General features: G+C 48.6%; 1 protein-coding gene across 4 annotated transcripts in view; it reads left to right on the top strand.

Annotated features, from left to right (window-relative positions):
- PRDM11 (PR/SET domain 11) overlaps positions 1-23569 on the top strand; it is a 47643-nt gene that overhangs the window by 479 nt on the left and 23595 nt on the right. For 3 of the 4 annotated variants that reach the window (XM_075754701.1, XM_075754697.1, XM_075754703.1), the window contains exons 1-5: positions 74-301; positions 19286-19404; positions 19957-20060; positions 20974-21236; positions 22214-22281. In XM_075754701.1, coding sequence (XP_075610816.1) covers positions 19289-19404; positions 19957-20060; positions 20974-21236; positions 22214-22281 — 551 coding nt within the window. In that variant the 5' untranslated portion in view covers positions 74-301; positions 19286-19288. Of the gene's footprint in view, positions 1-73; positions 302-19285; positions 19405-19956; positions 20061-20973; positions 21237-22213; positions 22282-23569 lie in introns of those variants that run through there. The other variant, XM_075754700.1, reaches the window with a different exon arrangement.

The following is a 23569-nucleotide window of genomic DNA, read 5'->3' as shown; positions in this document are numbered from 1 at the left end:
GCGCCTCCCCCCGGTTCGGGGGGTCCCCGGGCTCGGCCCCCGAACGCCCCTCTCTTCCGTTCTCCATGTCATTTCCTGTGCTAATAAGATGGTGGTCACGGCCGGGAGGGAGGGAGCCGCCGTCGCCGCCTCCGCCGAGCCCGGCCCGGCCCCGGGACCCGTCCTCGCCTGGGACTAGCCAGCGGGGCCGGCGGGGAGGGAGGGCGCAGCCAGCCGGGCTCTCCCCCCCCCTCCCCTCCCCTCCCCGGGCGGAGCGGGCCCCCCGACGCCGAGGCGGGCCCCCCGCGCCCGCAGCGCCGAGGTGAGTCAGCCCCGCTGGTAGCCAAGGTGGCCACGAAAATGGCTGCGTGAACGCGGGGGCGGGGGGAGAACCCGGCCCAGCCCGGGGGTGAGGGGGGTGGAGTGGGGGTCCGGCTTAGCGGTGCCCGGCTGAAGGGTGCCCGCAGCGGGCGGGGCGGCGGCGGCGACCCGCGGGCACAGGTAGCGGCACCCCCCCCCACACACACCCCTCCTTTCCCCTACGGGGCGGGCGACGCTGGGCCCGGCCCGTCCCCGCCGCGGCTGCGCCCGCCCTTCCCCTCGTCGTGTCGTTCTGCCCCCCCCACCCCCTCCGCTTTTCGCTCCATCCCTCCCTCCCGTCTGCGCGGCCGTTAGCGGGGCCGACGAGTGACACGGTCGGCGGCCAATCGGCGGGCGGGGGCGGGTGGGCGCGCGCCACATTGGAACGCGGGGGGCGGGGCGGAACGGGGCTCTCCCCGGGTGGGGGGGGGTGGCGGTGGCGGGAGCCGGCGGGACGCGGCACCGACGGGTCGCGGTGTCGCAGCTGGGTGCTTGTTCGGCGGGGCCGGACGACATTATCGCGGAGTTCACGACGCTCCGGGCTTCGCCGCGCCCCGCTCCGCCGCTACGGCGGCGGAGCGGGGCGCGGCGAAGCCCGGAACGTCGGGAACCCCGCGGTTGCTGTAATCGGGCTTGCGGGCATCATGCCTGCAACATCTCTCGGGTCCATTGCGGAGTGCAACGGAAGAGTTGCCCTTGCACCGTTTAGCCAGGATACTTCATTGACTTATGTGGAAAAACTTCACCAAATGCGTATTTTTTTAGCCTTTTTCCCTCTTTTTTTTTTTTAAGCTATTGAATCTTTCAGCCCCCTTTGCAAATGCTCCAGAAAAGCATGAAAAATATATATATATATTATTTAAACCCAATTTCTATAGTCCCTGGTGTATTCCAAATGGAAAAGGAAGATGCCTCCAGTGTCCCGTTTCTCATCCCTTAAAAAAAAGAAGAAAAAAAAAAAACCTGGCCCGTGGGCAAAACTGTTGGCTCGATGTTTCTTCCTCTTTTTCCAATGATTAATGCTTCTCATTAGTGGGAGGAGAACTGGCAGAACCAGCTTAAAAAAAAAAAAACACCACCCAAACGAAAACCAACCTGACCATAAGAAAGGATTGTTTTCCAGCACTGCAGGTGTGTGCAGTGTTTTGTTGAGCCATCAAGGAGCCCCAACCTCAAATATCCAGCAGCTCCCCTGCCCCCAGATCCAGTCCTGCCGGCGAGGTTTAACTGCTGGTGGGACCAGTGGAGCGTGAGCACGCTGCCTGGGTTGGGCTGCATGTCCCCTAAATTTCCCTTTGTGCAATCACCAAGATTATAAGCAATGAAAGTGGAAAGGGAAATGACTCTATCAACTTTCTAATGTATTGTGTATAAACCCCACAATAGACGCGCATCCCTGATGAGGACGGCGCTTTTTTTTTTTTTTCAACTGTAGGCTGCAATCGGAAATGAAAGTATTCAGATGATGCGTATTTGCTTCTTGCAAGGGGTGCTTCAACCAAAGGTGCTCCTGCTCTAAAAATAATAGTTTAGCGCAGGGCTGAGCGACGTAGGGCTCTCGAATCATGTGCAGTCTGCAAAGAGTTGAAGTGTCGGGGCTGTTGGTGTGGCCAGCGGAAGGACTGTGTTAGTGAAGGAAAGGCTGGTTAGTTGGAACCACTCACTGGGGAGGATTTGAGGTAGCCACGGGACATACTGAAGGTTGCCCTGGCTCTTGGCGAGATGCTGAGTTGACCATTCCCACTGCGGTGTGGAGTAGCAGGATCAGGAGAAGCCGCTGTCCCCTTCTGCCTGGGAGTCGTGTCAAAAGCTGCTGCTCCTCCTGTCTGTCTGTGCGGGGTGCGAGGGAGGTCCTGCAGCCCCCAGCTCAGTGCTGGTTTTGGTGCGCACCTTGCTGGTTTCAGGAGAGTGGCCTGTTGCTCCTCTAGCATCTTTGTGGACCATGCGTGAAGAGCAGACTGTCTGGGCCAGTTTTTGGGGGACTCTCTCATCGTGAGCCTTACTGGTCACTGGTAGCAATTACGTGTGCTTTTTTGACAATTTAAGGAGGAACATTATTGTGAGGGTAATATCTGATTTTAAACAGTAAGGACAAAAGCAAGGACTTGTCTGAAACCTTATTTCTGATGTACTGCGACAAGGTCGGTCTTAGTGGGATGGGGTGGGGGCAGGTTGTTTGCTCGTATTCCTTGCTGGATGCTCAAAATGGGTAAGGTTGTGACCATGACCGCTGCAAGAGGGGCCTGACGCAGGAGGGCTCCTCCGCTGCAGCAAGCTGGCTTTGCGATCGGGGGGCCGCGAGCATTGCGGTGAGTGGAAGTTGCCGCCCTGAGTCAGGAATTGCAGTAAAGTATGTATATTGAGGAGAAAAACGACAAGTCCAGGCAAGAGAGGTCTTTCATCTTTTTATAAAAAGTACCACGTACACTTTATCCTTCTGTTGGTTGTTTTTCTTTTTTTTTTTTTTGTACTATTCTTTTTTTCTTTTCATAACTTCTGTCTCATGCTGGTTGATTCCCAAAGCTGTGGGTTTTTTTTATTATTCCCCCCGCCCCGTGTCCATTTATGCAAGAAAAGCATGTGCTTTTACCTATCTCTTTATTCTTAAAGTTGCTGTTAGCAGGGCCTCTCTCTTGCTGGTTTGGCTGTAAGTCCTACTAACCATTTCCAGAGCTTTAAAATACTGCCTAATATTCATGACATTTTGGAGTAGCATATTTAAAATGGTTATTGCCAATCCGGTGTTGTTGGCATGTGTGTGAAAATTTGCATGGAGAAACTAAACATAGTCCCAAATACAAAATGCTTTTGTGGTTGGTTTTGTTTGTTTGTTTGACAAATAATAATAATGAAGATTAACTGGGGGACCTCCAGAAGGAAGAAATAAGATGCTAAAACTTGATCTGAAGATGCAAGGCCAGGTAGCTGTGAGAAGTAATGATTCTTGTTCCCAGTGCCGTGAGTGCAGGTGGGAACTTTTGATGCCTATTTTGTGTTGGGAATGTGTATCCGAGACCTATGAACAATCGACTTTCCTAAGAAAGCCAAAACAAGGAAACATCGCTTTTATCCTTCCATTTGGATTGCAGCTTTCTGACATTTTAAGAAATCTGGAGTCGGTTGGACGTGCATCTGGGTATGCTTGACATACCTTCTTGCATCAGCGTTGAGTTCGCTGATCTGGGCTGTCACCTGAGCACAGGTCCTTCGGACCCAGGGCTGGGAGCTGCTTGAGGCACAGGTGTACCCGGTGAAGGGGGGTCGGCACGTGCAATGTCCGCTGGCATTGAGCAAGTGGCAGAATTCCTCCCGGCCTGCCGCGGGATGCTAGCTTTGCTGCTCCGTGTCTCGCCCCTGGTTGTCATGCTTGTGGCATGTTTCATTGCAAGCGCCCCTACACAGTGCTCCTGCCTGGAGGTCTCTTGTAGAGGGTGAACTTTCTTGGACCAGAGCTCCTGTGCAGCTGCAGACGGCTTTAGTGCCTCGTCTTGCACTGACCTCTCTGCAGTAGTGGAGCAAAGAAAGCTTTAATTTCTCAGGCTCTTCTGTTCTCCCCGTGACCTCTTTTCTGCTACTGAAGGTGTTTTTAAATAAAGCCTCTAGAGCAATGGTCCTTCTAAAGCTGCATAGTGAAATGTTGCTTTTCAGGAATCCCTGCTAGTTAAACTTGCCCATGCGAGTGGATTCCGGTAGCAGTCCAACCTCCCAAAGAAAAAGCAGAGAGGACAGGGTGAGAGACAGATTCATGTCACCCTGCCTGGCATCTTCAGAAAGAAGGCGAGGGAAAAGCGCTTCAGAAAGGAAGTTTTCAGGTAAAACTGATGAGTGATGGAAACCACAGAGCAGTCGTGTGGCTTCTTTGGAGGGTCGGAGCAGCCAAGGTGGATGGAGGAGAAACCCGGTGGGGAGGACAACACAAGCATCCCATGTTAGAGAAGTTTTTCTTTAAAATGCCCACCGTGTGATAGGCACTATGTTACTAATAGAAAAGACCAGGAGGATTGAGAGCGAGGAGAGAAAAAAGCAGAGGTGAAGGGGGTAAATTTTGACTTGAGGTCTAGAATCACGGTTACAAATGCGGGTTTTTAGAGGTCTAGTCACTGTCCTCACCACTTAGGCTTCAGACCTCAGCTAGAATCAGCAAAGGTGGTACTAGCACTGGCATTTTTCCTCCTTCCATCCCAAACTCTGCACATAATTGCAAGAACCTGTGTTTCTGCTGAGAGACAGTCAAGCAATTAAAAATATTGACATTTAGAGCTTTGCTGTTGTGCTTCCCGGTCATTGGTATGTTTGTGCGAGCAGGATAGCTTGTATCCTTGAGAGCTGTTGTCCAAAGGCCTCCTCTCTCTGCAAGGCAGGGAGGCAGCACTCTGGCATTTCAGACTCGGAACAATTTCTCTGCAGTCAGAAGGTAAAAACATTATACATATAATTTAAGGTTTAAGCTGCAGAAACTGGCAGCCTCCAGAGAGAGATCAGTAATGCGTACTGCAGAAGACCGTTTCAGTGCAGTCCCTCGGTCACAGGCAGCCATCAATAAGGGGCCCATCAGAAGGGTACCGTAAGCAAAGTCGTCCAATTTGAGCGCGCTCTGATAAATGGCTTCGTTTCTCTGGCCCCTTTCTTCTCTCCTCCTTAGGCTTTGGCTTTTCAGCAAGGCTAGTTTTACTTCGGCTGTAGTGACTCGTCCTGGAGGAGGGAATGCCGTTCTGAAATCAGAGTTGGCGCCGAGCCCTGCCGGGGCCAGCGCTCCCGGCGGCTCAGCTGGACTGCCTGTGCCACTCTCAGCTGGGGGCTGGCTTTTGCCGGTGGAGGCTTGACCCTGGGTACTGGGGGTGATGTATGAGGACGGAGTGGTGAAAGTGCATGGGAGGTGATGTGGGGGATTATCTTGTGCAGCAGCTCTAGAATTGCTTTAATTAGCTACCTCTGAGAGCCAGTGGTGCTCCTGCCTTGCACAGTGGGGAGCCGATGCACTGAGCATCCTTTGCCAGTCCCCGAACCAGGTCGTCCCTGGGGAGTGCTGGCTCCAGGCTCCTGAGTGTGGCTCAGGGCACCGGCCGTGGGCACACAGCTCCCGTGCCCCCCACAAACACCCTTTCAGAGTATTGAAGGCTGGTAATTGGAGCTGATGTTGGTCAGCGACATCAGCTGTTTTCAGGCTGATAACCAACGTGAAATATTGTCCAATACATGCCTTTTCAGTACAACGAAGCTTTATTTTGAAAACGTATCATAATACGCTGAGCGGACTTAAATGTGGATCTTCAGCTGCAGACTCAAACAGCTGAGCAGACTAAGTGTACGTAGCATCTTCCTTGAAAGACATGATTGAGTTTGATTGGGATTACCTTTCCACTCCTAGCATGTTCCTCTTCACACCTTTCATGTGGATAAACCTTGACTTTCTCGTGTCTGTGTATATCAGGGAGGGGGGTTGCTGTTGTGGGGTCTTTTTAATTTCTTTTGTTCTGAAGCTGCTGGAGTAATTCACGTGGTCTGCTGCTTTCTTCAAATTGGAGACTTTTTGCTTGGAAAGGCTAATGCGAATGTTAAATATGCCACAGTGTGCAGAATTCAGTCCTTGTATCCCTTCAGAGGAGATTAATGAAAACACTTGGAAACTGACTGCAGGAAAAATCAATACTGATGACATATGAACATACTTTTGTGAACAATAAAATAGGTTCTAGAGTTGTCATGTGTACACACCTAGATATGCAGATTGTCTTTTTTGAGCTCAAATGAGATCAATCAGCTTTTGAAGAATAGAAGCTTTTTAATTACTGACTCTCTCTTCACTTTGTGATTGGGAAGAGAACTTTCTTATGTATGGTATGTGTGTAAGATGCTTTGTTTCTTGAGAAATTTTTCCTAAATCATATAGTGAAGGACCGCTGGCTGGTGGCAGTGGTACCTGACCCTCAGTGCAGAATCCCACCAGCTAATGCTGCGTTGCTGTTGCCAAGGCAGTACCTCCAGAGAGGTGGATCCACTTACTGCCTCTCCTGGATGTGTTGAGAGCTAGCACCAACTAAATCAGATGCTAACATACCCTCTTTAGGTCTGATGGACTTAACTGGTGGTTGGTTGGGGTTTTTTTAACTAGGTATCATTCTGTAGTTGGATGTTGAAATGTTGCTTTTGAATTCTCTTGGGGCAGTCGGTGAACTTTTGTAGTCCCTCAGTGACTTGCATACGTGAAGTCACTGTGACGTGCTCCCTCTTCTTTTTGGACTGGAATTGAATGAATTCTTGGGCTCTTTCCATGCTTCTGCTAATCGGTGTTTTAAAAATGACTGTAGTGTAGAGGACCAGGTACTTCTGTGCAACCCGGTACCTTCATGTAGAAGACGCACTTGAGGAGCAGGGTTTAAAGGAATGGACCAGAAGTGCTTGGCCCCTGCTGGAAATTTTTTTGAAGTTAGCTGCCTTAGGACATACAGGGTCTGAACACCTCTCTCTCTGTATGGAAGGGAATGTGCAGATCAAATGGTGGTGGTGGTGAATTCAGCACACGGATATCTGATTTCTTGGCAGATCTGACACTGGGAGTATCTGGACCGCTGCCTGCCCCAAGGAAAAGGGGGTCGGTGTGACCCATGCTCAGCCAGTACTCATCCAAGTGGTGTAACATGAGCCCCTAACCTGTAGACAGATTTACCAGCCCTGAATAATGTCTGTTGTACTGTGAGATCTTATCTCCCTAATGGCCTGCAAGAGGGTACAAATGAGGAGAAATAAATATGGCTCTTGCTTTTGCTTCCTCTGCATTTTGTGGAACAGTTGATTTGTTCTCATTCTGCCTGGTGTATTCGTTAGTGCTTTTAAAAGACTAAGCTAGTTTGTTAGAATTTTAGGAACAAATGAAAATACGATTTTCTCCTACCTTCTTGTTTTACCCCCCCAAATATTCTTTCCCTTTTTGCTGAACAAGTAAAAGCGAAGAAGCCGCTTGTGTGTCCTGAAGCCCAAGTAGAGTGAAACCACTCTAACAACCGTAGAGGAACCGTCATGTAACATCCTTCAACAGGCATGAACAGGCACCGACTGGACGAATGGTACCAAAGCAGAGGATTTTATCTTCATTATGTGTCTATACCCACAGGTCCCAATTGAATGGGGATCCCCCTGCAGGTGAGACTGCCTGCCTGGAGGTATTGGTGCTGCAGAGGCTTTACAATTGGACCTTTGATTCCTGAAGCTTTTGAGTTGGGTGGTGGGAAGGGACATTGCTTAATAGCCAGGTGCCTGCTGGAAGTCCAGAGGCCTCTTGGAGGGGTGGGGGTTTCTCATCTGCCTTTGGGATAAAGAGCTTTAGATTGTGATTTGTAAGTAATACTGTCTGCTTGAGAAACTTTCTGTCATGTGGCTGTATCAAGGGTGAAATTGTGTTTTGTGGTTTGTGCCTTTTATGTGACAGAATTTAAGGGCAGTCTTACAAAAAAACCACCAGCATGTATAAAGGAAGACCAACGCTCAGTTGTCACTGTTGAGTGTGTTACTGGCTTTGTGCAGGAAAAGGGTGCTCTGGTGAAATGCACGGAGCTTTCTGACTCAGTGGGGCAGTTTGAATTTCGTGCATAGCTTGGCCGTGGCGTACAGATGTGTGTGCAAGCCTGTCTTGTCCCGTCAGTCTGTCCCGTCCTCTAACACCACTAAGCGTTCACTTAGTGGAAGAAAAAAGGCAGAGTACTGCAGGTAATCTCTTCTTTTAAAAAAGAAAAAAGAAAAAGCTGGAACTTCTAGAAAAGTGTTGAGTGAAAGGTCGTCTTGTTAAAAGATGGATGTGCTCTCCAGAGGGTCTAATTTAGACACTGAGGAAATATCTGTGGAGCTGATTGCTGGCCGGGTGCCAGTCACTGAAGGGCACCGGAGGCTGAAATGCCAGGCAGCACTGGTAGTGCTGGCACTTCAGCCCGTGACGGTTGGGTTGCATGAATTATCTCTCTGCCTTCCAGCTAATTTTATCCTGTTGATTTTTCATGAATCATTTCCCATCTCTGTGGGTTAGAAATTAAAGTGGAAGTTTGCTAGCCAGAATAGCCACATCTGCTATTTAGAAAGTAGTGTCTGGGGTTTGCTTCCTGCCCACCCCCACGCCTTCCCTTTCCCTTTTTACCTCCGTTGATGTTCAAGTACATGAATCCCTGGTGTCGCTCACCCACGGAAATTTTTAGGCTGGCCAGGCTGCACAAGTGCAGGGGTCCTCTGGATGCGTGCGAGCTCGCAGTGGGCGGCTGGGCAAGTGCTGAGTGCGATGTGGCAGGTCCCAGGCGTGTGGCGAGGCTGGCAGGACCCAACCGGGGTGTCCTGAATTTCCTGCGCGTGCCTTACGAAACATCAAAGGCGCTCCAGTGTCTTTTCCCTCTCCCAGCACAGCAGAAAAGCAGGAGTGCTGCGGTGGCCCAGCCTGCTGCCTGCCTACCAGGCGCTTCCTCGCTCCAGCCTTTTTGTCCATGGATGAGAGGAGAAGGTCATCTGGGCAGTAAATTCACCTCTCTGCTTTCTATAAAATCATCTGCGTGATGAAAAACTTAACTTTTCCAGACCCAAACCCAACTTCTCTTTGTTGACCTGTGTGCGCTTGATTGCTGTCGAGGCTGCCATCTGGGCCAGCAGCAAGGAAAGGATAAGCTGGGTATCCAGAAGTTGAGCCCTATAAGTAGGAGTCCAGGGACACACGTAGGAATTGCATGGGTCCTGTGGGCAAGTAAAGTTTTGCTGGCATCTGCGCTTTGGAAAAAGCACGTTCCCTTGAAACAAAGTGAGCACTAGATAAATAAGAGAGTCTCTAGCTTGCTCATTTTTAATTGGTCTTGGTGGATGACAGCAAGTCCAGGAGACTGGAAGAGTGATTGTCTTGGGATGGTTCTGAAGATGACCAAGTGGATGGCCCAGGAAATGATAGGTTGGATAGTGTCCTGGGTAAATATAAAGTAATTCATGCTTGAAACTTGGTGTTACAGACAACTTGTACTTCTCAAACAGGTCTGATTTTGTTCTTTGCCAAGCTTACTGTTGGTTTAAAGAAGGATCTGTAGATGTGATATACTTAGGTATATATAAGGCAGTTAACTCAATGCGTGAGAATCCAATTAATATCTGATGACAAAGAATATCAATAAAACACAAGTGGCTTAGGAAGTGAGGGTAGTGATTGATAGAGAGTCAGCATCCAATAAATAAACTGAAGTGGCAGTATAAACAGTAAGGAGGATGAAGGATACCCTAAGCTAAAGGACAGTATTAGCACACTAATAAATCAACTGTTCGTGGATTAACTTTAAGATTAATGTAGAAAATGGTTTTTCAGCATCAAAAGATCAAGGCTCTGGCACTGCTGCCTTAGACAAGCAGAGCAAATAATCCAGCTATTTTAAGCTAGACCTTGATCATTTTAGGGAAGACTCTCTGCGACATGATATGTGGAGACTACATTTTCAAAGAAGTAGACTCGATGACCCTTCCCTTTAAATGAGGGGAAGGGAAAAGCCAATTCTGCCTGACACTTACTCAATGATGCAGAAGAAAACGTGACTCACCGCTGGCAAAATGTGTAGATGAAACAAGTTTCGTGAATTGTAGATATTGATAGGGGCAGGATGGAGTAATGCTGTTTGTTTGGTAAATGGAGCCGTTGAAACAAAATCATTTTCATGCAGACAAAAGGAGAGTTATGAACCTGGAAAGGCATGTCCCGAATGTGATCTGTGAAGGGGGGCTGTTCCCCGAGCAGTCCCATGTAAGAACGTGGGGGTCAGAATGGGCAGGCAGCTCCAGGGACCTTTCTGTGCTGGGTCCTGGCTGGAAAAGATGACCATGATTTTGGACACACAAATGGGAAGGTAATGAATTAGGGTGAGGATGTAGTTTTATGTCTGTAACCCTCAGATTTACTTCAGACTCATTCTGGTTGGTTTTCTGGTGCCAGCATCTTGAGGTAATATAGAGAAAATTGGAAGAATTACACAGAAGAATGACGAAAATTGTTGGAAAACTAAGCAGGTACTGCAAGGGTACACATCCAGGGCTCCGCTATGTATGTGTTTTTGTTCAGTGTTTATCACTATTGCTTTTCAAACACCTTTCAGTAGTGCCTTAAGGAACAAAGCTTACATCTGCCACTGGGTTGTACTCATTCTCTCCTTGGGGAGAAGAACGTTGGTGGAATAGCATCTTGGTTTATTACTGAGGTTTTGTGTCTGTTTGGTTTAACTTTATAAATGTAGGTATATATTTATGTTGAAGAAGCCAAAGGCAAAGAAGTGCAACTGGCAGTCCTGACCAAAGATGGTGAGGTTTGTTATAGCCATTAACCTGGGAAGCAATTCTTTCCATTTTCTCAAAGCAGCGTCCCAACGTGCTGGGTATTTCAGCCTTTCCGGCTGGGTTGCAGGGCCCTTTGAAGGAACTGCTGACTCATGCCCACAGCTAGAGAGTTCACATATAGCTTGTCCACGATGGGGATTAACAGTTGGAATGAACTTCTGATGAAGTGTTGGCTTCTCTTCCCCATGCTAGACTGGGATGGAAATTTTGTCGTGTTTGTAGGCTAAAGGTAAGGACATGTGACGTACAGGGGATCAGTCAGGTTGACCTAATTCTCCTTTCTACCCTTAAACTGTGAATCTGTGGGATCAACGCAGGGAGCTGAATACAGCAAAAATGAGAAGTTTCCAGTTTACGGGAATTATTTTTAATATATGTTAAAAACACAAGTCACGTATTCTTTCAGCTGCAGTAAGTAGCTGCCTTGGCTCCATGGCATGCCACACTCTTTCAGAGGTTTTTAGGCTGCATGGGAACTTTACATTGTCAGAATCCCACTGTGTTGAGTCCTTACTCAACACTTAATGTAGAGAAGTTGCACCAGATAATAGCTGATTTCCAGAGGCTTGTGCTGATCCATGACACTAACTTCCTACTCTGAGATCAACAAAGGGCAAATGCTCCCAACTGACCGTAATACAGAATTTTGTGACAAATCTTGTAAAGTCAGCGGCATTTTCCACCTTCGCTGGAAGCCACCATAAGACAAACTTAAGACTAGTTCAGGGATTGTTTCAGAGGTTCTTTTCCTTCTTCCCCCTCTGAAACATGTCTGTCATGAAGTAGATCATGGCAGGTTTTGATGGCATGTTTTGCCAGCAAACCATGCAAGAGTGACAGTGGGAACGCATCTCACATCCACTTAAAATGACAGGAGGAATTCCATGTTGGCACATGGGAATTTCCCTGTCCCCAGCCTGTCTGCAGTCGGGATGTCACCGGGAACTTGGTTTTGTGGCACCCTGATGCTGTTTGTCGTGTTGGTTGCTGGTCTTGAACAAGTCATTGAAACCACTGGGAGCTCTCAGCCCTCCCTGCTGTGAAATGGATTTAAGTCTTGTGGTTTTGAAGCTTGCTCTCCAGACTTCTTCAGAAAGCTGCAGCAAAACTGGTGGTGCTTCCAGGTATCTTTCTTGTAGTCCTGACCTTCTTCAGTGTTTTCAGAATTACAAACTCAAACTGTTCTTATCTTCTGGTGACTTTATGGCTCCTGACTGTAGTGGAGTAATTGGCAATGATTTGAACAAGTCCTAGTCACAGCCTACACTGCTCAAATCCTACATCATCCATGCCCTATAATTTTGACTAATTAAGTTTGAATTTGTGACTGCCCCAGTTTGTCTCCAGCTGGACAGGCTGCATTCAGCCCTGCTCTGCAGCTGTCAGAGAAGAGCCCTGGCCTCGCATCAACCTGGGAGGCAGGTCATCAGGTCTTGCCCTGCCACCAGCCTTCACCGTGCCGGGATGCTGCTCTGCTGCACTGTTGCATGGAGGACAGCTTCTCCCACAGGAACGCTGTACTTCGGAGGGGAAAGTTAAGCCAACGCTGTGGCAACTGTCAAGGCGAAAGCAATTTTCCCAGTGGAGCATGGGGTTAGTGTCTGTGGACAGTGGTCCTCCTCTGAGCAAACTGGTTCTCCCTCTTATTTTGTGGGATCTCTCGGTGTTTGCATTGGCTGCGGTCATGAGCTGCGTAGCCAGCTGGTGCTTCATAAAGTGACCTGAAATGGTTGGCATGGCTGAGGACCTCGGTGAGTGAATTCACCTTGGGGAAAACAGTCAGCCTGGGTCTTTCATGCCTGTTTGGGGGGAAGCTCGGAGCCTTGAATGCTGTGCTTTATTCCCCCTTCTCGGCTTGTCAGTAGCTGACTGTTCTGGATTACTATTTCTGGTAATAATATGCAACTGTAGAAAAAGCATATGAATTCAAGTCCATCTTTCACCATGGGCCCGCACTTTAAAATGTGGTACAAGCTACGCAAGATCTTTCTTAAAAGAAGAGGGAATGACCTCCAGAAGGCTGGCAGTGAGAATTTGAGTGAAGGAGCTGTGTGCTGAGGAGGGGATGGATTCCTATACGGCTATTTCACATGCAAGAATGTCCCAATCTGGGAAACGTGCCAGTAAAATGTAAAATTAAAGCTCTGTTTTGGAGGCTGATCCAGGCAGATAAGAGTCTGTGGCTGTTAACTAATAACTACAAGAGGGGCAGTGATAAAGGCGGCATACTTGAGGACAGGAATTCACAGGTTCGTTCATGCTTAACCCCATTTGGACTTTTTTTTCCCGCATTAGAGATTTAACAGCTCAGATGTTCTTGTGTTTTCTACTTCCCTGATTGTGAGCAACATGGTAAAACCGCTGGAGATCTTAACATGTATCGTGTGAAACGTGACAGGTCCTTGCCTATTTTGTAAAAAAAATGGTAGAGGTTATGTGGCATTGCCTGTGAAGCCCGGGGATGCCTCTTGGGATTTGTAGCAGTCACACTGGTATCCTGGGCATCATGCCTCATACCACGAGTGCCTTTGCTGTCCAAAGGACTTGATGTTGTGTGCCAACAGCACCTGGATCTTCACAGCATCCCTCTCACCTAGGGATTGTCCTCTCTGACATGCTGCTATGACTTTGCAGTAGGCTGTGTGCACACTGACATTGCAAGGACTGACTGATGGGCACAGGGACACGCACGAGGGAGGATGAGTACCCCCTGGGAGTACCTTCAGCAGTAACCAAGGAGCCTGCTCTGCTTATAGAATCATAGAATGGTTTGGGTTGGAAGGGACCTCAAAGATCATCTAGTTCCAGCCCCCCTGCCCCAGGCAGGGACACCCTCCACTAGACCAAGTTGCCTAAAGCCCCATCCAACCTGGCCTTAAACACTTCCAGGGATGGGGCATCCACAGCTTCTCTGGGCAACCTGTTCCAGTGCCTCACCACCCTCACAGTAAAGAATTTCTTCCTAATATCTGATCTAAATTTACCCTTTTGTAGTTTAAACCCATTGCCCCTTGTCCTATCACAACACTCTCTGATAAACAGTCCCTCTCCTTGCTTTGCTCCTATGCTTGCATGGTGTTTCTCCACATCACCTGAAATCTTCAGAGGATCTTCATATTTAGGTGTTAGAACAAACACAACTATAAAAATGACAAAAAAAAAAAGAGTGAAAAGTGCAGAATGTGAACTATACTCTTGTAGTTGTGGAAAACTAAAGGGGGAGGAGAAAGGGCAAGAGAAAGTAATGGGCAGTGAAATTAGGAAAAATTAAAAGCAGCTTTAAAAACAGCAGAAGCTAAAAGTCCTAAAAGCATGTTTGTCTACTGATGCCTGGAACTGGAGAAATGTCAAATGTTTCTTTCTTGTAGCTGGTGGAAAAGCTAGATGATGGTACCAGTTACAGCAGCAGTGTAATGCTGTTTTAGCAGTAGCTTGGGAAATTACCAAACAGCAGCTACTACAGCAGTACATTTTTAAGTTTGCTGTTCTGGCTAACTTGTGTCCAGGGATTTTAAAAAGACTGGCTGACCAGTGCGCTCTGAGCCATAAATGCTAATTTTTTTTTAAAAAAAAAGTATATGTGATGAGTTAGACTGAAAAAAATGTTGTGTGTGAGTCATAAACAAGTACGCTAATATAAATTCTAATCTGGGCAAGCTAGAATACTAGGCTACCTGCAGTCTGATGTTGGCTTCCAGTAAAATAATGTAATAGGTGATAGAGATTGGATTGCTCATGATTTAAGGGGTGTTAATTGTAATAATCAGTCTGTACAGATTTTTTAAAAATAGGTCTTTTCTAACATGGTGTGATATTTTTTTTTCCTGATGTTGCTGTAATTTTGCTTGATAAAGGTAAAAGTGTTGGAAAGTCTTGCGTGTTTAATGCACTGAAGTTGTGGCACAGGTCATCGGAACAAGCAGCTAGAATGATTCGATGTGTCACACACTTTTGGAGCAGGTCCAGAGGAGGGCCACAGAAATGATCAGAGGGCTGGAGCACCTCTCCTATGAGGACAGGCTGAGAGAGTTGGGGTTGTTCAGCCTGGAGAAGAGAAGGCTTTGGGGAGATATAATTGCAGCCTTTCAGTACTTAAAGGGGGCTTGTAAGAAAAATGGGAACAAACTTATTAAAAGGGCCTGTAGTGGTAGGTCAAGAGGTAATGGTTTTAAGCTAAAAGAGGGTAGATTTAGACTAGATATAAGGAAGAAAGTTTTAAGATGAGGGTGGTGAAACACTGGAACAGATTGCCTAGAGAGCTGGTAGATGCTCCATCCCTGCAAGTGTTTAAGGCCAGGTTGGACAGGGCTCTGAGCAACCTGATCTAGTTGAAGATGTTCCTGCTCATTGCAGGGGGATTGGAACTACGTGACCTTTAAAGGTCCCTTCCAACCCAAACTATTCTATGATTCTATGAACAAACAAAAACCTGACTGTGGTGGGTTGACCCTGCCTGGGGGCCAGGTGCCCACCAGAGCCGCTCTATCACTCCCCTCCTTCACTTAGACAGGGGAGAAAAAGTATAACAAAAAGGTTATGAGTCGAGATAAGGACAGGGAGAGATCACTCACTAATTATTGCCATGGGCAAAACAGACTGAACTTAGAGAAGAAATTCATCTAATTTATTACTAATCAAAACAGAGTAGAGGAATGAGAAATAAAACCAAATCTTAAAACACCTCTCGCCACCCCTCCCATCTTCCTGGGCTCAACTTCACTCCCGGCTTCAGCCTCGGGGAATGGGGGTTATGGTCAGTTCATCACACGTTGTTTCTGCCGCTTCTTCATCCTCAGGGGGAGGACTCCACTCATTGTTCCCCTGTTCCAACATGGAGTCCCTCCCACGGGAGACAGTCCTTCACGAACTTCTCCAACATGAGTCTCTCCCATGGGGTGCAGACGTTCAGGAGCACACTGCTCCAGCGTGGGGTCCCCCACAGGGTCACAAGTCCTGCCAGCAAACCTGCTCTGGTGTGGGCTCCTCTCTCCATGGGGCCACAGGTCCTGCCAGGAGCTTGCTCCAGCGTGGGCTTCCCACAGGGTCACAGCCTCCTTCAGGTGCCTCCACCTGCTCTGGCGTGGGGTCCTCCACAGGCTGCAGGTGGAATCTCTACACCCCCTTATCCTCCCTCCATGGGCTGCAGGGGGACAGCCTGCTTCATCATGGTCTTCACCATGGGCTGCAGGGCAATCTCTGCTCCGGTGCCTGGAGCACCTCCTGCCCCTCCTTCTGCACTGACCTTGGTGTCTGCAGAGTTTCTTACATCTTCTCACTCCTCTCTCTGGCTGCAAAAGCTCTCCCTAACTGTTTTTTTTCCTTCTTAAATATGTTATCACAGAGGCGCTGATTGGCTTGGCCTTGGCCAGCGGCGCGTCTGCCTTGTAGCCAGCTGGCATTGGCTCTGTCAGACACAGGGGAAGCTTCTAGCAGCTTCTCACAGAAGCCACCCCTGTAGACCTCCCCACTACCAAAACCTTGCCATGCAAACCCAACACACTAAACTAAAGGCCTCAGACAGCGAAAGGAGAGCCATTGCTGATAGTGTATTTCTAGTAGTGTCAACTGGGAATTGGTTTTTTTTGGCTTGATGCTAATCAAGAGGTGGGTGTTGTTCTCTTCTCCCAAGTAACAAGTGATAGGTCGAGAGGAAATGGCCTCAAATTGCACCAGGGGTGGTTTAGATTGGATGTGAGGAAAAATGTCTTCCCCGAAAGGGTTGTCAAGCATTGGAACAGGTTGAGCCACCATCCCTGGAGGTATTTAAAAGATATGTTGATGTGGCGCTTAGGAACATGGTTTAGAGGTGGACTTGGCAGTGTTAGAATTACAGTTGGACTTGATGATCTTAAAGGCCTTTTCCAGCCTGAATGATTCTATGATTCTAAGTTGTCAGTGTCCTGGAAGAAAACACAATGTTAATTTGTATTATGTTTGTGGGCAACACAAAGTCTGGGCAAGCCACAAGTAATGAAAAGAGGCAAGTTAGCGGTGGAGTTGTGATAGCATGTATGCTGGGCGAGGCAACAAGTTGTGTGAATGTCTTAAAAGCGGGCAGCTAGTGGCAGCGCAGGTAGGAGGGCTGGCAAGGGGTGCGCAGTGGCCTGGGAGCTGTTGCAGGAGCTAGGGCTCTTACGGCAGCACGGAGGTTCACCAAACACAAAACCCCAGCTGCACACGGTGGCCAAAAAGTAAATGCCAAAAAGTAAATGCGGTACTTGGACACAAACATGGAAATCCTGAGCAGGGGCAGGGAGCGTGTTATCTCGGTGCAAGGTGCTGCTCCCGTCAATGCAGGAGTGCTGCAGCCGGTGCTGCGCAGGAATGTTGCTGATAACAATGAACGTTGGAGGGAGTTCAGGGAGGACCACAAGAGGGGAGGGCTGCAAAATGTGCCACACAGTAAAATGAGGAGCTCTGTGTGTAAAATAAACACTGGATTTCTTCTTTCTTTTTTTTTATTTTTCTGTTGGGGGAATGCTGCAGTTTAACCCGGAGTTCACTGAAAGTAGCGCAGCAGCCTGCCTTGCACAGGACGTCAGACTGTGCCATCACAGGGTCTCTCTGCTCTGTAACGAGTCTCCACGAGGGAAGAGTGGGAAAGGAAAAGCCATTGTTTCTGCAGAGACAGATGTCTGCATCTCTTCCTACTGAAGCCTTGGGGGTTGTGGGTGTTTTAACTCCAGGTGCCTTGTCCGCCAGGCTTCCAAAACGGGTGGGTTTTCTGACCGAGAGCATCAGCCCTGCAGCCAGCATCCGCCTCTCCTGCACCAGCGCAGGCCCCACAGCTAACCAGCTCTGGGGCAGCACCCCTCTCTTCTTGTTTTTTAACATTTTCCTCCTCCCCCAGCTGCTGCTTTTTCCCTCCTGAGCTGCTTTGCTACACACTTTTCAGGAAAGACTTTTCCGTCTCCTCTGGGAAGGGCAGGTAGCCCCTGCCTGCAGCACCGACTGGTGCATGGGGACAGGACTGGAGAGCTTCTCTCTTGCTCCAGAGAGTGCAGAGCAGAGGCTCAGCCTGCCAAAATAATGAGCCTTTCCTTGCCCTTAATATTGCTTTCCTTCTGACTGGCTGTGGTAATTCTGAAAGAAAATATATCTTGTCTTGGGCATCTTGTAAAGGCTTAAAAGTGTGTGTGTTTGCATGTATATAGTTGTACTTATGCTGAGGCTTTGCTTTCAGAGCACTGTATGAATATTAACTATTGCTTCCTTGATACAGGCTCGATAAAGGTCTTTCAGGCTGCACATTGGCATGTGAGAAGTTGGGCTGGAAAAATTAATTATTTGTCCCCTAGCACAAAGAGGAGTCACAGAGGCTGGGAATAGCATTCCTTCTTGCTGTAAACAGGGCACAAATGCAGACCAGACTTCCATGGTGCTCAGTCCCGTACAAGCACATGTAGAATAAGAAAATCCCTGTCTAAAGGGGTTTGTGACCTCAGAACACAAATTTTGGGGTGCCCACAGTCAAGTTGCGATGGGGGTGGACTCTTCTACCAGCTCCCCTGACAGAAGGGGTCTAATCAGCTGGTGAGGCCCCTCCATCGGGCGCTGTGACTATGCAGAGCGTGCCATCGGGCAGTGGACATGGAAGGGAGGATCACAGGGGACTTTGGGGGGAGCAGCTTTGAAGTCTGTCCAATCTGGTATGGTGTCTGAGAGCAGCCAGTTTGTGTGCCTTGGAGGAAGTCTTAAGACAAATGCAATGAAGAGACGAGCGGCGCTCTGCTTTATTCCTTGTCTCAATCTGGGATGCTCTGAAGCTTAGTGGCCCTTCCAAAAATCTTAGTATTAATTAAACCAATTGTGAATTATCGTCACTTGCCTTATCAATGTTTTCTCTTCAGCACCATCCCGTGATGGGGGGGGAGTAGGGAAGTGTTATTGTTTTGGAGCTTGCTGTCCTTAGACATTATTAAGTGGTTCCTGGCTCTTGCATTTTGCTGAGGGAGAAGCATTTTCACTACAATGGCTTGTGTGCTGGAAGGGTGGTGGTAGCTCAGCTCCGGTCATCGGAGGGACAGGAAGATTGAGAGCATGACTTGTGCAATTTTGGTGGGGTCCTGCAGGGTGCTGTAGGTACTTATCTGTTTGTCAGAGGCGTCCCGAGCACATGGAAAACTCCATCTGCAAGGGTGTAGTACACCATGCTCTGATTCCAGATGGAGACTGGCATATGTTATATTTGTAGATGGATCCTATGCCATGACCTGCATTCCACTTTCTTGTCATTCTGTCCCCAAAGACCTGCTCTGAGGTAGTGGTGCTCTGTGTTTACATAGCACATCCCACCCATCAGTCTTAAATTCCATGCACAACATTTTTAATGGGCACTGTGGAACATATTTGAGATTCCCTGTGCTTCAGATTGCTCTGTGGTGTCTTGCGCTCTTCACTTGACCTGCGACTGAACTGCTCTTTCCTCCCCAGCGCAGGAAGGTGTTTCCACCTAGGTGCCCCGGCGCGATGGCGCCTCTTGGTGCCGGGAGGGAGCCTGCTCTGCTGGCTGCGTCCTGGCCTGGGGGAGGAAGGCTGTGGTTCCTGGGGGAGGAGGGTTGCGATTTCCTGGCTGCTCATTTTTCTCCTCCCTTCTTTCATTCTTTTTCAGAACATGAGTGAAAACTTGAAGGACTGTTTGATCCAGACCCAGGCTTCCTTAGGGGAGATGGTGACAATAAAAAAAGAGGCCTGCTCTCCGCACCGGGACCAGGAATATGGACAGCCTTGGTACGCTGCTGAGCCTCAGTCTGATGTACTCTCACCCCCTTCTCTCCACTTGCCCCCACAGCTTAACGTTATTTTTGAGGGATACACTTGAACCTTTCAAAGTTACTAAAACCCTCCCTTGCGAGGTCTGCCTTGAGGTGTGTGACAGGGTGGTCACCTGCTCGTGCCAGGCACACGTCTGCTACGTATCTGCTAGTTCGCCTCATGCCTTGTGGTGCTGGCATGCTTTGAGGGCTGTGCCTTGCCTCTGAGCAGCAGCGCTGCCTCTCTGCTGGTGGGAGTCCCCTCTGCCACTCTCCTGCCCGGTGTGTGTCATGCTAGGCATGTGCTATGCATGGAGGTGCTCTAGCTGAAGCCGCTACCTGCTGTAGGCTTTAGCCTTAAACCTTAAGGTACTAGCTTTTGGCAGGTTGGATGGCAGGTTGAATCATTTCTCTGCTGCAGGTTGGGGGAGTAAGAGCATTGTTCAGACCCTGTTGCCTCTGCTCCTCTCTGTGTGCAGTCCCAATGTCTTGGTAGGTTAACGTCATCTTTCTGTTGTTCCCTCCCCAGCTCTGGAAGGCCTGACCCGCAGTCCATGGAGGTGGAGCCCAAGAAACTGAAAGGGAAACGAGATTTGATCATGACCAAGAGCTTTCAGCAAGTGGATTTCTGGTGTAAGTGTCATGTGAGTGAGGGAAAAGCAACATCGCCACTTGTATAGACTTTGGTCTTTCCTAGTTGGTACCCTGCTGGTTTGGGGCGGGAAGCAGGGAAGAAAAAAGCCAGAGGCAAATTTGCATGCTGTCCTGAAAAGACTAACACATTTGATAGGGAAGCTGCTGCACAAAAGCACCTTATCCGTTGTGGGGCTGTGCAGCGGTGGAGAGGTAGGTCGAAAGTGTGCTGGAAACATGAAAATGCACATGGGAAAAGCGCAAGAGTCAAAGGCTTGAATTCAGAAACTGCGAAGGGAGCATTATGCAGATGACAGCTCTTTCCCTTCCCCCATATTCTGGGAAAGAAAACTGGTGCCAGGTACATTGGCATACCTACAAAATACCAAATTATAGTCCTAAGTCCCTGTCTGGCCACAGAGCAGGTGCCTGGGGATGCTGTTTCTCTACCAAGCACAGAATGAAGGCTGCATGACAAGGGTGTTTGTTTTCAGAGATATTCGTTCTAGTTCCTCTCTGGTGTGTGGGCAATCAAACCTTTGGGCTAGAGGACATCTCTGCTAACCGGTGATGTGCAAGGAGCCCTCAGCCTCTGTCTCTGCAGATGGTAACAGGGCCTTTCCCTGTCCATGTAGCCATTGGTGGCGAATCTGTGTAGGGCACCAGGGCTGACACATGCACAGGCGTTGGTTGGACAGGTGTGGGTTGGTGCAGAGCCCTTCTTGAGAGACGTGTGGCGAAACAAGTGAGCAGCTGGTACAGTGTCTGGGTGCGTGGAGGCTTTGGGGAAGGCCGGCGGGAGGACAGGGAGCTGGGGCACGCTGTCCTGAGTGCTGTGCGTCCTAGGAGGTGTGTGAGCCTGTGCGAGCGTCACGTCTGCCCGACCTAACCCCTGCTCCCCTCGCACCCGCAGTCTGCGAGTCCTGCCAGGAGTACTTCGTGGATGAGTGCCCGAACCACGGTCCCCCGGTGTTCGTGTCTGACACCCCAGTGCCTGTTGGCATCCCTGACCGGGCAGCACTGACCATCCCGCCGGGAATGGAGGTGGTGAAAGAGCCCAATGGGGAGAATGACGTGCGCTGTATGAACGAGGTGATCCCCAAAGGTCACATCTTCGGGCCATACGAGGGGCAGATCTCTAGCCAGGACAAGTCCGCAGGATTCTTCTCGTGGCTGGTGAGTGATGTGTCTCCTCTACAAAGTGATGCCCCAGCCATGCAGCTCAGACCTGGGGGACTCACGGGCCTGTGGAGACAGACCTTAGCCATCTTCCTCCTCCTCTGAATTTCTTCTGCTGACCTACATGGGCAGTAGGCAAACATTGACCTGCCATAATTATTAGCAGCTTAAGGGTATAGGTAAGTGAAAGAAGCCCAGGTGCCATGGCACCTGAGTTTATTTCACAGACATAGGAATCAGAGCTTGCTACTTCTCTCCCCCTTGCCATGTTCTTCCATCCATCCCCACTCAACGTCAAGGGCTCCTCCAGTACCTTTCTCTGCTCTGGTCATCATTTTGAGGACAGAGGAAGGATTGTAGAGCTCTCCTGTGGGCCTGCAGTACTCCCTCCCAGCCCGCTTGAGCAGAGCAGGTGGCCCAAGAGGCCAGGAAAGAGGAGATCCAGTCCATCAGGAGCTGATCTACATGCAGACTCCAGTACCAAAACCCATATTTTTTTACCTTGGTACTACAGGCTTCAGTTAGCCTATGAGATAGAGATGTCACTAGATCGATGGATATTAATTATTATGAGAAATGAGATGTAGGACTTGAGTTATAGGTGCGGAAAAAATTGAGAGCTGCTGATATGAAATGCTGCTCATGCTTTTCTGTCTTTAAAATAAATGTGTGTCTCAGCCCTATCCTGAATGGGTAGTTAATCTTTTATATCTCAGGACTGTTAAAAAATTTTGTCAGCTGCATACATAGTTCTGTGTTACGGATATTTGTACATAGGAAAGTGTCTCTTAGTTCAGAGTAGCCTCCACACGCATATCTGGGGCAGCAGCCTGTAGTACTAGGGTTGCTGAGATTCATGGTGTAGAGTTTCATGTCCTGACTTAAGGCTAGAACCAAATCAGTGATTTGAGAGTCGTAGACCTCACGTCTGGACCAGCTAGTTGACATGCAGCATCTATTCTCTTGTTCCACAGATTGTTGATAAGAACAACCGTTACAAATCTATCGATGGGACGGATGAAACCAAAGCAAACTGGATGAGGTGAGTCCAGTTCTCTTCTGCCTTCCCTTTTGGGCCTCTGTCTTCCAGAGAGAGGCCATCAAACAGTCCTTGTTATTTTGTGTGACAGAAAAACAAACCAAAATGCCACAACCCCTTCTATAAAGGGTGTGCTTTTGCTTTTTCAGTATTTATTGTGATGAGAATCCTTTGGACTCAGATTCAATGAAAGGGACTAAAACAAGGATGTGTGTATTGAGGATGGCTGTTTTCTGGAATGAGGACAAATGATAAAGACGATCCTATGTACCCACTCTTACAAACGCTGACAGGTCTCCATTTTTTTTAATTTTTTTTTTTTACTTTATGTTCAAATATTTGCAAAATGCTTTGCATTATCCCGAAGGTAACATTTTATTTTGTTGGGGGTTTTTTGTCTTTTCCCATTTGACAGATATTGAAAGAGGTGCTTTTTCGTTTGGTTTTTTTTTTTTTCCTTTTTTTTCCTGGGCTTCACTTGAAACAGTTGTCTGTGGTGGCTGTCACTGGTAGTGCCAGCTTTACTGTGTTGGGAGAAACACGGAGTGAGTTGCTGCAGCTCGGAAGGCAGAAATCATGCGTGTGCTTGCGCTCCCTCTGCTGGCCCCAGGACTAACAGAGCAGAACCCAAACACCAGTCAGTACTGAACCAGGAGCGGGGCTGGCTCTGGTTTGTTGACTGCAGCAGTAAGGGAACATGTTTAATGGCATGTATCTGCAAAATGTAGGTCGCTCTTGCAGCCTCCTGAGGCGGAGGCAAAGCACTGAAGTGCCTCGTGCATAGGGTGAGCCACCAGAATGGGACATTGCTGCATACTGTGGCCCGTCCCACATTAGGACCAATCCTGCTTTCAGGGATGAATTTTGGAAGTGGTTGTTGTCAAGAAAGCATTTCATATAAGAGTAAAGCAGCATGGGAATTAACTGGTTCATTGGCCTGGATGCCTAGGATTTTCAGTTGTCACTCACTGAGGGAAGAGAGAGCGTGAAATACAGGTAGATGCAAGACTGACCTATCTGGTCAAAGCTGATTGCGCTACTTTTGCTGCATTTGAGTCTTCACCTGGATAGCAGCTGTTCTGACACTTATGTTCATAAAGCTCAGCAAAGGATCTCAATTCTCTGTAAGAATTCCAGCTGTTACACTTGCTCACTACTGGATGAGAGAAAATGCTAGACCTGGGTTGAGGCTGGAGTTGTCACTCCAAAAAGAAGCAGTGGTACAGTGGACAGATAGGTAAGGGGACATACATCTTGAACTAAAGACTGCAAAGTTCAAAAATCAGAGCAA

This window comes from Balearica regulorum, chromosome 5 (genome assembly GCF_011004875.1).
Source record: "Balearica regulorum gibbericeps isolate bBalReg1 chromosome 5, bBalReg1.pri, whole genome shotgun sequence".
Lineage (NCBI taxonomy): Eukaryota > Metazoa > Chordata > Aves > Gruiformes > Gruidae > Balearica > Balearica regulorum.
Note: the sequence above shows the minus strand (reverse complement) of the source record. Positions and strands in the feature narration are given on the sequence as shown.